This window comes from Neolamprologus multifasciatus, chromosome 15 (genome assembly GCF_963576455.1).
Source record: "Neolamprologus multifasciatus chromosome 15, fNeoMul1.2, whole genome shotgun sequence".
Taxonomy (NCBI): domain Eukaryota; kingdom Metazoa; phylum Chordata; class Actinopteri; order Cichliformes; family Cichlidae; genus Neolamprologus; species Neolamprologus multifasciatus.
Window position 1 is genome coordinate 24,788,333 of NC_140453.1, and position 13,645 is coordinate 24,801,977.

At 41.1% G+C, this 13,645-nt stretch overlaps 1 protein-coding gene and 1 long non-coding RNA gene across 2 annotated transcripts in view; one reads left to right on the plus strand and one right to left on the minus strand.

Moving 5' to 3' along the window:
- LOC146502159 (uncharacterized) overlaps window positions 1–13,645 on the plus strand; it is a 125,966-nt gene that overhangs the window by 94,319 nt on the left and 18,002 nt on the right. The gene's annotated exons all lie outside the window — the stretch shown is intronic.
- LOC146502167 (protein NLRC3-like) lies at window positions 3,077–8,459 on the minus strand. Its single transcript, XM_085133356.1, has 2 exons — window positions 8,142–8,459; window positions 3,077–8,000 (listed from the first exon to the last, which is right to left on the minus strand). The coding sequence occupies exons 1-2, from the start codon at window positions 8,272–8,274 to the stop codon at window positions 6,205–6,207; spliced, it is 1,929 nt and encodes a 642-aa protein (XP_084989482.1). The 5' UTR covers window positions 8,275–8,459; the 3' UTR covers window positions 3,077–6,204.

Sequence of the window (13,645 nt, forward strand, 5' to 3'; positions counted from 1 at the left end):
TACAGACTGTGTTCTTCACTGCTTTAAACTTGGAAATGAATGCAGTCATTGGTCTGTGTGCTGCTTTGTTCAGAGAGCTGATTGGCTGTTGACAGTGTTTGATCAGAGCGTGTTAGCCGTTACTATGGTGACCATAAACTTCAGAAACAGGAAGTGTTTGTGTCCAATCCTGAAGCCTGTCGCCATTCTCCTCTCACAGCTTCACTGAGAAGCTCCAGCTTTACAGGAAACGCTGGATCTTTGTTTCATACTGACTGTGTTTAGTACAATACTGCTGACAGCACCACCCACTCACTCCATCACTCTACTGACCCCAGTTTCTCCAGTCTGTAGTCTGGACTCTGCTGAAGATCCCACAGCTGCTTCACATCTGGATTCTTCAGGTCGTTTCCCCACAGGTTAAGCTCTCTCAGATGGGAGGGGTTGGACTTCAGCGCTGCTGCCAGATAATCACAGCTGATCTCTGACAAACCACAGCTCCACAATCTGTATAAAGAATGAAAGATGTAAGTTTATTAGACAAAGTGTGAGCTTGAAATCATTCAGTGTTTCATCATCTGTTCAGAGCTGAAGAAGGTTCAGAATGTAGAAGTTTAGAAAATGGAAACTCCAAACAGCTGAAGCCAACAGGAAGCAGCTTCAAACAAACACAACAAGAGAAAAAACTCTGAATGTTTCACATTAAAGTCGTACATTTATCATAAAAACAGGATAAAGACTTGAAAAAGTCGTGTTTTTCCTTCCAGGAACCACAAGGCTTCACTTTTAAAGGTGAAGTGTGAAAGAAATGGACATATTTGAAGTCCAACACCTTTTTCCAGTCACATTATTAAAGCAGACAAACTACAAGCTCATTTTCATTCCAACAAGTCATCTTCTGACCTGGACTAACAACACTGGTCTCTATGTGCAGCTGGCTGTGAGAACAGTGCTCAGGGACTGTCTACAAAGTGCAACACTGAAAGAACATCACACACTAATTTACTTCCAGCACTTTCACACAAACATCTACTGTTATCATTGTCACCAAACTCTGTGGATCCTTTATTGCAAATTCAAATGGTATTGAAATGGTCAGACAAAAGAGGGTTATGAGGAAATATGATGAAATGTTGTGTATTAGCAGCAAGTTGTTGAATCATTTTCCTCAGAAACCAAACAAAATGATTGACAAACATGTTTTTACAAACTCAGTGTTGGACTTGGATCAGCAGGATAAGCTGATGTTTAAAGGCATTTGAGTCTCGCTGTATGAGAGTCCAGTTATTACTCAGTATTTTTGGATGATGTTCTTTCAGTGTTGCACTTTGTAGACGCTCCCTGAGCCTCACAGCCAGCTGCACATGGACCAGCTGACATTACCCAGCATTAGAGGTGGGTGTAAGAAAATGGATTTTCCTACTTAAATAGTTTTAATTTGAATAAAGCGATGTTGATTCATTCAATCCTGAATCAATTTTTAATATAAATGTATTTTGCCAGAATCTCATGTTAAAGCTCCCAAAAGTATTTCAACAACAACCAAACAGATAAAACAGTAAATGAGAGCAGCTAAACACACAAAGATGGAAACACAGAGCGTGGATCGTTCACTCGACGGCACGGACACGCCGTCGGGGCTGAAAGTGGACAGCTCACAGATCCTGAAGCTGCAGGTTTCATCTGTCTCCAACCAAAACTGACTGAACCAGCAGCAAAAGAAGATCCAAACTACGCTTTACGTTTGATGAACATCGTCATGAATTCTCTCTGACTTTGACGTTTACTTCCTGCACAGCTCTCTCTCTCTCAGTGTACTTCAAGAACAATTTACCTTCAAAAATCTGTTTTCTGCATTATTCACTGCTTATTACGCACCAGTCTGCTGTTGTGTTCACTGCTGTTGGCCTCTGAAAACAAAGCCTCATTTCTGCTGTTCAATACTGAAGAAATTTAAACATTTTAAAATGATGACAGATTACAAACTCTCAGCTGTGTCTGTAATCAAACCTCTGTAACTTTGCTTCACTTCAGCAGCATCAGGTCATATTCACATGTTGATTCATGGTTTTCTTCAGTTTTTGATCGACTGCAGAATATTTTGAAGGTTATCTGCTATAAAAAGCCAGAACAGGAAAATTTGCTTCATGTGTTTCTGTTTGATCCTCAGTGACTTTGACACAAAGGCCTCTGCTGTGATGATCACACCTCTGATCAAGTCTTACAGTGTCAGCTTTGTTTTTATACATATGGATATGTGCTGATAAATGATCAGAATTATAATATTTCCCACTGTCTGCTGTGTGCCGTGACCTTTGACCTGCTAAAGGGAGTCAGCCGTGGATTATTCATTGTTGTGTCTGATACTTAGAACTGTGAGGAAGAACGCTACACAGTTAATCAGGGTCCCCTCTCTCTGAATCAGGAAAGGTGGGCAGGCCGCGTGTGGGCCGCGGGCCATACATTGAGTCTCACTGTTTGAAATGTGAACATTGTTCTGCTACAGTCAATGGACTAAACCAGAGAAGAAGAAAACAGACTTTACCATGAAGATTCTCAGTGTGGATCAGTATAATATCAGCCTGATGTCTGCAGTTTAGTGTCAGCACAACTTTCACATCATATTCATCTCAGCACAACTAAAACAGGCTGACTGACCTCAGAGTTTCAAGTCCACATCCTGGACTCTCCAGAAAACCACACAGATGCTTCACTCCTGGATCCTACAGGTTGTTATTGTAGCTCAGGTTCAGCTCTCTCAGATGGGAGGGGTTGGACTTCAGTGCTGCTGTCAGATAATCACAGCTGATCTCTGACAAACCACAGCTCCACAATCTGTATAAAGAATGAAAGATGTAAGTTTATTAGACAAAGTGTGAGCTTGAAATCATTCAGTGTTTCATCATCTGTTCAGAGCTGAAGAAGGTTCAGAATGTAGAAGTTTAGAAAATGGAAACTCCAAACAGCTGAAGCCAACAGGAAGCAGCTTCAAACAAACACAACAAGAGAAAAAACTCTGAATGTTTCACATTAAAGTCGTACATTTATCATAAAAACAGGAAAAAGACTTGAAAAAGTCGTGTTTTTCCTTCCAGGAACCACAAGGCTTCACTTTTAAAGGTGAAGTGTGAAAGAAATGGACATATTTGAAGTCCAACACCTTTTTCCAGTCACATTATTAAAGCAGACAAACTACAAGCTCATTTTCATTCCAACAAGTCATCTTCTGACCTGGACTAACAACACTGGTCTCTATGTGCAGCTGGCTGTGAGACCAGTGCTCAGGGACTGTCTACAAAGTGCAACACTGAAAGAACATCACACACTAGCTGTGTCCCAAAACGTCGGCTGCATCCTTCGGAAGACACAGTCTTCGCGGTTTATGTGGGCCGGGTCCTTCAAAGACTGAAAAGGCCGGAAGTGCGAGGCTGTGAAATGGGACGGTCTAGCTTTCAGATTTGCGTCACCACTGTGTCGGTGGAGTTTAATAAACTCGGCCGTCTGCTCCTTGCCATCTAAAATATAACAGGACACTGGCGTAAATTCTCGACCGTCTCACAGTTCTGTTTAATCAGTTTTCTGTTTAACGTTTATTCAGTTGTGTGAAAATCCTGGAGGAACCCACCAGATGGATTAATAAAGTTTTATTTAATCTAATAACTTTGATCTCAGCCAAACCGATTTACTCCAGAACAAATAAAACACCGAAAAAAGGCAAACAATAACATTTTTAAGTTATCCGAGTGACTTATATCATGTTTAACCTGAGTAGTGAAAGAGCGGGGGTCTGAAAATGATGAAGCCGGGAGTCTGCTGCTCTCGCCGGCTGGAGTGACCATTGAACCCCCCGGCTTGCTATCGAGCGGGTGGGTAACAAACGTCTCCGAAAACGTCGGCACACTTTTGCAAATATGCAATGTCTTGATAAACCAAGCAGATATTTGTAATTTACACAGCTACTTTCTCGCCTGAAAATATGTTAAAAGTTTATTTTGTGACCCAGAAAGATTAATAAGAGTAATTTTAAAACTTAGTAGCGGCCACCATTGTTGGCAGCTGAAATTTGGCTGGGCCGCGCTATGAATTCTGGGATATGGTGGGCCACGAAGGACACACCTGACCCATCCTTCAAATTCGGGGAAATGAAGGACGCATTTGTCGGCCGCATTTGAAGGAGTCGACGAATACGGACAGTTTTTGTCGCCTGGCAGTTACGTAATCGGCCTTCAAATGCGGCCTCCGGAGGATGCAGCTGACGTTTTGGGACACAGCTACTAATTTGCTTCCATCATCCAACCTGAAGAGGAAACAGAGACGGCTCCCCTTCAAAGTAAAAGCTGCTCCTTTTGGACACAGTATCAAAGAAAGTCTACAGTATAACATAGAAAAGACAGAACAAAGTTTTGGTTGTTTTTAAATTGTGCAGAAATGAAACTACACTAAGCTCAATTATGTGACAGACATTTCATCCCGTGTCAGTTTGGCCTCATCCTGGGCTGGATTATCCAGCACACACTCTGACCACAGGCCCAGGGGCCACGCACAGCTGGGCTCCATCCAAGAGACAGGAAACAAACCAACACAATAATAAAAAGCACTATGTGATTTTCTTACAGTTTAGCTCTTCAAGCCAAACATAGTAAAAACATGAGCATATTTGTTTCCTGATAAAATGATGTGACAGGTAGAACAGAGTAAAGTGGTGGTGTTACAGCCTTTCTCCCCTCTGCTGCCGAGGCTGTTAGTCTCTCCCAAACTCAGCTACAGGACTTCCAAATGAATGAAAGCAGCAGAAGTGGCTTTACAAATGAAAGAGGAAGAGGAGAAGAAGAGGAGAGGGAGGCCACCCTGACTATCACTCCAGCTGAAAACATCACACTTCCATTAAAGTTGGTGAGGAAATGTTGAGCAGGATGAGCTGCTGGCTAATCTGGAGGCTGTAGCAGCAGCTCACAGTCACCGTGGATTTCCACTCATGAAAAAGCTCTGGCTGCTTCATTTCTCATTTCATATCAGAGACTTTAATGCTTCACTGAAGCTGTACTGTGATGCTTCCATATTCCAGTGAGGCCTCCATAATGATTTCAGCTGTTCTGTACACACACTGTGTGCCCTGTATGGCTCAAAGTCTCTGCAGCCTGTTTTTATCTGCTATCATCATCTTCACATCCCTCACACACTCTACAGCCTTATCAGCACTGACTTCATCTTCACTGACTGATGGAGCACAACATGAACCTGTGGAGGCTGAAACACTGTCCTGTCAAACATCTCCCCATCACCACTCCACTTCTGTCAGCCTTTAAATGAACCCTGCTCAAGTCTGTCACTTCTATTTGGAGCCAAAAGAGGTTAAAGATAATGCCACTACATTCTTGTCTAGAAAATATTAAAAGTGTATTTGGTGATACACAAAAAAGCGTAAAGTTTAAGTATAGTTTGGGTCAACACATGTCCAAACCCTGGTGTGTAGGCCTACTTAGTATTGAGAAAAGTCCACTAAAAGAACGCCCACCACACCAAAGCAATGGTTTTGACTTGATCAGCATTAACCCCGCCCCCTGACTTTGATGGGTGAAACTGACAAATAAAATGTGTTTATGAACACCGATGCAGGGCCAGGAGTAGCAACGTGAATTAAATAAATACATCATTAAATAATTCATTAAATGTGTCAGTAAAATAATTAAAATAGAAAACAAACCAATAATTGATTAAATATGTAATTAACTAATTAGAATTGTACATAAATAAATAATGAATTATTTTAAATGAAATTAACTGATAATTCATTATTAATATATTTTTTTAATTAATTATGTACATTTTTAATTAATTACTGAAATAAATAATTCATTAGTGATGTATTTATTTAATACAACCATAAAATTATTGCTAGTTTACTCAAAATAATTTTAAGACATCAATATTTAAGGTTAAATTATGATAATGAATACATGCAACTATAACTGATGACATAAGAATTTGGATTTTTTAAGCTAAAGCGAAGGTGCTGACTCATTTGGCATGTTACTCTCAAATCCTCCCTAATAACAATAACATAATTACACTTTAGCCACAAGATGGAAGCAGCATTAATACAAGTCGCATGTATATAAAGGTACAGTGATTATATTACAGTGATTTTGACAAAAACAAAACAAAAGTTGATGGCAGTGTGTTTTTCCATAACATACCAACCAAATTAAATAAAAACTTTATAACTTACAGAACTTTTTTAGAGGCTTTGACCACTGGCAGCAGCCACAGAAGAGCCTCCTCTGAAGCAAAGTATTTCTGCAGGTCAAACACATCCAGATCTTTTTCTGATGACAGTAAGATGAAGACCAGAGCTGACCACTGAGCAGGAGACAGTTTATCTGTGGAGAGACTTCCTGATCTCAAGAACTGTTGGATCTCCTCCACTAGAGAACAGCCATTCAGTTCATTCAGACAGTGAAACAGATTGATGCTTTTCTCTGCAGACAGATTCTCACTGAGCTTCTCCTTGATGTACTGAACTGCTTCTTGATTGGTCTTTGAGCTACTTCCTGTTTGTGTCATCAGGCCTTGCAAACGAGTTTGATTAGTCTTCAGACCCAAGAGAAAACGAAGGAACAAGTCCAGGTGTCCATTGGGGCTCTGTAAGGCCTTGTCCACAGCACACTGGTAGAAGTATTTCTCTAAAGATTTTCTTGTTTGAAACACCTTCCAAGTTGTTTGTTGCTCTTCCAGCAGATTGAGTCCAGAGTTGATGAAGGTCAGGTGGACATGAAGAGCAGCCAGAAACTCCTGAACACTGAGATGAACAAAGCAGAACACCTTGTTCTGGTACAGTTGTTTCTCCTCTTTAAATATCTGTGTGAACACTCCTGAGTACACTGAGGCTGCTCTGATATCGATGCCACACTCTGTCAGGTCTGATTCATAGAAGATCAGGTTTCCTTTCTGCAGCTGTTCAAAAGCCAGTTTTCCCAGTGACTCAATCATCTTCCTGCTCTCTGGACTCCAGTGTGGATCTGTCTCAGCTCTTCCATCATATTTGATACTCTTGACTTTGGCCTGAACCACCAGGAAGTGGATGTACATCACAGTCAGGTTCTTGGGCAGCTGTCCTCCCTCTCTGGTTTCCAGCACATCCTCTCGAACTGTAGCAGTAATCCAGCAGAAGACTGGGATGTGACACATGATGTGGAGGCTTTGAGCTTTCTTGATGTGGGAGATGATCCTGCTGGCCTGCTCCTCATCTCTGAATCTCTTCCTGAAGTACTTCTCCTTCTGTGGGTCAGTGAACCCTCTGACCTCTGTCACCATGTCGACACACTGAGGAGGGATCTGATTGGCTGCTGCAGGTCGTGTTGTTATCCAAAGGCGAGCAGAAGGGAGCAGGTTCCCTCTGATGAGGTTTGTCAGCAGCTCATCCAATGAGGTGGACTTTCTTGTTTCAGTCAGGATTTTAGTTTTGTTGAAGTCCAAATTAAGTCGACACTCATCCAGACCATCAAGTATGAACACAACCTGGAAGTCTTCAAGCCTGCAGATTCCTGATTCGTTAGTTTGATTAAAGAAGTGATGAACAAGTTCCACCAAGCTGAACCTTTCCTCTTTCAGCACATTCAGCTCTCTGAAAGTGAATGGAAATATGAACTGGATGTCCTGGTTGGCTTTGTCTTCAGCCCAGTCCAGGCTGTATTTCTGTGTTAAGACTGTTTTCCCAATGCCAGCCACTCCCTTTGTCAGCACTGTTCTGATTGGTTCGTCTCTTCCAGGTGAGGCTTTAAAGATGTCTTCTTGTCTGATTGTTGTTTCTGGTCTGTCTGGTTTCCTGGATGCTGTTTCAATGTGTCTGACCTCATGTTCATCATTGACCTCTGCAGTTCCTCCCTCTGTGATGTACAGCTCTGTGTAGATCTGATTCAGAAGGGTTGGGTTTCCTGCTTTAGCGATCCCCTCAAACACACACTGGAACTTCTTCTTCAGTTGGGCTTTAAGTTCACGTTTACAGAGTGGAGCAAATATTTCTGAAGGTAAGAAATTCAGAAAAAAATATTATATAATAAATATCATAGCCTTTCAGTACCCTGAAAGGATGAATGTCTATTGGTCCATTTCTTGAGCTATTAGGAAAGATCAATATTCAGTCTTTAGATAAATTCTCTTACTGCTCTGCAGATGGTCAGCCATCTCATGCTGCTTAAGTCTCCTCAAGAGGTGGAGTGTGATCTTCAGAAATGCTTCTCTGCAGCTCTTTCTTTCATCTTCATCCTCACCTTCAAACATCTCCTCATCTTCCATCTGATGGATGCATCAGAGGGCAGCTTGGGTTTAGTACGTTACCCAGTACATTTGCCAGCCAGGGTTTGATTCACAAACCTTCTGACTAGTAGCTGACCTGCTCACCTCCTGAGCTACAGTCACCCCAATCTGACTGAAATCATGGAGCCCAAACTCTGATTTATGTTAGACACACTGACAATCCTCTGGTCTACAAAGTGCAGCATAGAGGTGACTGAAAAGAACAAATGTAAACGTAGTACTACAAACCATAACCAAAGAGTCCAGGTGTGTTTGATGTTGCTGTGCAGACTGACCAGTGGAAACCTCTGCTCTCTCCTGGTCCACTCTGTGGAGGAGTAATGAATAATTAGCTCATGTTATGTCTGTCCACACACAGACACAAGCTAAAGGTCCATGAAGGGATGTTTGGATGGGTTCAGTCAATCAGATGACTGTCATGGTGAAGCTTTGCTAGTCCTGGTGATCCCACTGAGAATTAACAACTCAGTTTCCAGATGTCTGTAGTTTTCTGCTCAGTTTCTTTAGTCCCGACAGCTCTTACCATCTCCTGCATAAAGCTTTCCCTCCATGCTCAGATGCCCTGGAACAAGGTACTCTCTTTACATCAGTGACTGGTTTAAAGTGCCAACTTGCAGTGCTTGCCAAACTTTGTGTCAGCAAAAGTAGTTCTAATGTTTCTTACATTTTTTACATTTTTACACACACAAACGCAATGAACGCAAAAACATAAACTTTTCAGATATTTTGTTTTACAATGTTACAAAACTCAGTTCACAACTACACAGTCTGATTTACAAGTGCAAAATATTTATGTCCACAGTTTGAGCCGACTTATGTCCTGAGTCTGTTGACTCAGTAGTTTTGTTTTGATTGTTATTGTCTTTTGTTACAATTTCATTCTGATTAAGATTTTCTAGTTCTGAGGTTTGGTTTCTGTGTTCCTTCTATACTGTGTTAGTATTGTGTCTCTGTGTTCACTTCCTCTTTTATTTTGACAGTGCCATGTCCTATGTTAGTGTGTCTAGTTTTGCTTCCCCTTGTCTGGTTATGTCCAATTAATCCTGCTGTGTCTCCCTCCCTTTTCTCATTCCCTGATTGCTCTTTTGTGTATATGAGCCCTTTGTTTTCTCCTGCTTGTTGCTGGTTCGTCTGTGTTATCTCCCCATGTCTCCGTTTAAGGTTTCAGGTTAGTTTTTTAGTTTTTACAGTAGAGGTTATCTTAGCTTCTGCACAGGCCATCTCCACTGCACTTCACCCTTTCAATAAAACTCACTCACTTCACAGCAGTGTCCGCATCTTGGGTCCTTTATTAAATTCAACATGGCTCGCCCCGCTAGCCGTGACATAAGATGTAAAAACAATATTCAAAAAACATGAGGGACAAACAGGGAATAGTTTTAAGGTGCAGGGCCAACAAACTGAGTCTAGCCATAAACTCAGAGTTGATTGAATTAGCATTTTGAATTGGCTGATCTGAGTTACTTCAATCAAGTCTATGTTCACTTTGAGTTAAGATTATACGTGATTAATGTAAAAGAAAAAAGCCATCATCAGCAACTGATTCTGATTTAGCAGGTTTTCAAATCTGAAATCTGAGACAGGATCAAACTGCTCTAAGACAGCTGAGCACACAGGAGAAAGACTCGGATCTGAGGCAGCAGTCGGCGAGACAAGAGCTCTAATAGATAGAACCTTGTAGTTAAATGCTAAAAAATCATCACAAATGACTCAGATTTTATCACGTGAACAAAGAAAGCAATCGAGGACATTAAAAAGTACCTGAGGCCTGTGAGTGTTTACTGACACTAAGTTTAAGACAAACTGTGTCTGCAGTTTTTACAGCTTCTCGGTAAGCAGAAAGACAGAAAGTCCTTAAAATCTGTAGAGAAACATACAAACTGTCCTTTTTCCATCTCCTTTCGGCGCGTCTACAGTCACGTCTAAGGGAGCGCGTATGTTCATTCAACCACAGCTCTGATAAATGCTTAGCGCGCAGAGTCCTGAACGGAGCAATAGAGTCCAAAATATCAGTGCAGGTAGAATGAAGAATGTCCGAAAGGTCCTCAACACTTTAACAGCTGGAGTTCATTATTCCAGAGTCCATAAAGGCAGCAGAAAAAGCGGCGCTGTTAGAGCATTAAGCGCTCACTTTTTACACGCTGAGGCACACGGCTTATCTACCAAGCAGCGCAGCGTTACAGTGAAACACAGGAAAATGATCGGAGATGCCCAACTCAGATATTTCAGTGATGCACACATCCAGCCCGTGGGAAAGCTCCAAGTCTGGTGTGTGACCTTTTTCATGCGTGGGACCAGTAACCCACTGGGTCAAGTTAAAAGAGTCAATAATATTTAAAAAGTCCTTGACCAGAAATTTAGAGTAACAGCACATGGATGTTAAAATCACCAAGGCAGTATCATCAGAAGACATAGCACACCCAGCTCTATCTGTCCATGAAGCCAGATAACACACACCAATGAGTTAAACTGCAGGAATGTCTTAAAGACATAAAGACCTGGATGGCCGCTAACTTTCTGCTTCTTAATTCAGATAAAACTGAGGTTATTGTACTCGGCCCTGAAAATCTTAGAAATATGGTATCTAACCAGATTCTTACTCTGGATGGCATTACCTTGGCCTCCAGTAACGCTGTGAGGAACCTTGGAGTCATTTTTGACCAGGACATGTCCTTCAATGCACATATTAAACAAATATGTAAGACTGCTTTCTTCCCTTTGTGCAACATCTCTAAAGTTAGAAATATCCTATCTCAGAGTGATGCTGAAAAACTAGTTCATGCATTTATTACTTCCAGGCTGGACTACTGTAATTCATTATTATCAGGAAGTCCTAAAACCTCCCCGAAAAGCCTTCAGCTGATCCAAAATGCTGCAGCAAGAGTCCTGACAGGGACTAGAAAGAGAGAGCATATTTCTCCTGTTTTGGCTTCCCTTCATTGGTTTCCTGTTAAATCCAGAATTCAAAATCCTGCTCCTCACATACAAGGTCTTAAATAATCAGGCCCCATCTTATCTTAATGACCTTGTAGTACCATATCACCCTATTAGAGCACTTCGCTCTCGCACTGCAGGCCTACTTGTTGTTCCTAGAGTATTTAAAAGTAGAATGGGAGGGAGAGCCTTCAGTTTTCAGGCCCCTCTTCTGTGGAACCAGCTTCCAGTTTGGATTCAGGAGACAGACACTATCTCTACTTTTAAGATTAGGCTTCAAACTTTCTTCAAACTTTCTACTTAATGATTAAGTCCTTGAATTCCACGGTTATATGGAAATCAGCCATTATAACTTATGTCAAATCTACTTGTACCTTACAGTTTTCTAAGTGCACAGAGAGCAGTAAACCTCAGAGCAGCAGCACATCAGACTGTGCGCACAAAATCTAGAAGAGAAAATATTTTGACCCATTTCTAAATGATTCTTGTGACCATGCTGCACCACAACACCTGATCTCTGGTTTCCTGACCTCTTCAATCCCACTTTAATACTTGACTAAACTCATTTTCCTGTTTAGGTGTTGAGGCAAAGCCACCCATCTACAATGCAGGCAACAGCAAATGGAGCTATTTTTTTATTTCCTTTGGGGTTTTTCTACCTTTGTGCTATAAAATGTTCAAGCTGATTAAATTCATTCGAATAAAAGTTCAGATAATTTTCTCATATTAATGTTGGAGGTGGAATTTCTGGTAACTTTGCACAAAAACTGGCAGAAAGTTCCTTCAAAGATCGAGTTTTTACTTTAATACTGTGAGTACATTTCAGAGCCTGTACTCTTTTACCTTTACTTGAGTAAAGAAGTTGAATCAGTATTTCAGCTTTTAACACAAACATCAGTCCTTCTATTTAAGTATGTTTGACTCTTTGTTTACGCCTAAATTAACTTTACTGTTAACGAGTTTTCATGTTTCTGTAATCCACCAGTGTGCTCATGCTTTTTTAATTGAAAACAGATTTTTAATGATCAAATATATTTATGTTTGTTATTTGTGGATTTTAAATGTACTTGACAGAGACAGGTGATAATCATTATCCTGCACTGTGGTTTCAGGTTTGGTTGAGCTAGCACAAAGAATGGCTGGCTATGTTGAACTTCCTCCTGGGAGTGAGTCCAACATTAGCAGGGTCTCTTTCCTTTATCTGGATTCACTTTAGCATTCACAGTCACGTGAAGCTTGTTATTAACTCGATAAGTCAACCCAGGGTTTCAGCTGAGCGTTCACATGAAACACATGGTGTTGGCAGCATCTGATCAATCATATTCATGGAGAAGTGTATCAGCAACAGAGCAGCTGAGTTTGCAGAAGGAAGTCAAACTAAACCATAGGAACAATATGAGGAGATTACACACATAATAAAATACTAGCAGTAACACAGCTGCTGCAGACAAATCAGTCGTGTGATCGTGTGTGAGAGGAGAAGGACTGCAAAGGAGTTTGGTATTAAAAGCTCTGTATGAATGTGGGAGCATTTGAATAAAAGGCAGCAAAATTGCTGACTGTGAAAGTCAGACCTATCAGATCTCTATGATTAAGACCTGTAAGAACACCTATTTGTACTTGTTGGCATTATATCAAATACACACGTATATTAAGCCTTTGTTTGAATTCTGGTTGAATTTGTTACTTTCAGACTGTGAAACATCACAGAGGCTGAAGCTGCAGATCTTTTTTTTTCCACCTGGAAATTTACTTTAAATGTTAGATGGAAAATGTATTGCTCAGTTTAACCAAAGTAAGAACAATAATCCATAAACCATCATAAAGACAAACATCTCCCCAGAACATAGAGCTGCTGAAGTGTCACTGAAGGGAAAAACGATTTGTCCTCCTCCATCCAGCAACACCTGAAACACCTGAGTGGAAGCTCCTCCCTACACTGTGTTTGAAGCAAAGCAAAAAGGAGACACCTGCTGGAGCAGCTGGAGTCCTACAGACACTCAGCCTCTTCACTACACAAACACCTCCTACAACATCCACTCTTTCCACTCTGACTGCTGTGTTTGTGGAAACACTCCAACACACACCGCTTCACACACGAACATAGAAATGTGTGTGAAAAAGGGCTGAGCTGATATTAAACATGAGGATTTATTCAAAAATACAGAGTCAGGAACAACATCTAGACACACATTACCTCTCAGCAGCAGAAGAACATCCTTTAAAGTTTACAAAAAATTCCTCGACTCGTTGCTCTTTAAGGAAACACAGCTGGGTTCAGGTCCAGGTTCTGGATTAGTTTTTAAGGTTATGTCCAGCTGAGCCTGGTACGCCCCACAGCTCCGGGCTTTAAAACAACACACACAGAGGTATGAGTGTGAATAATGATGGAGCAGTGATGTGAGTGCTGAGCTGT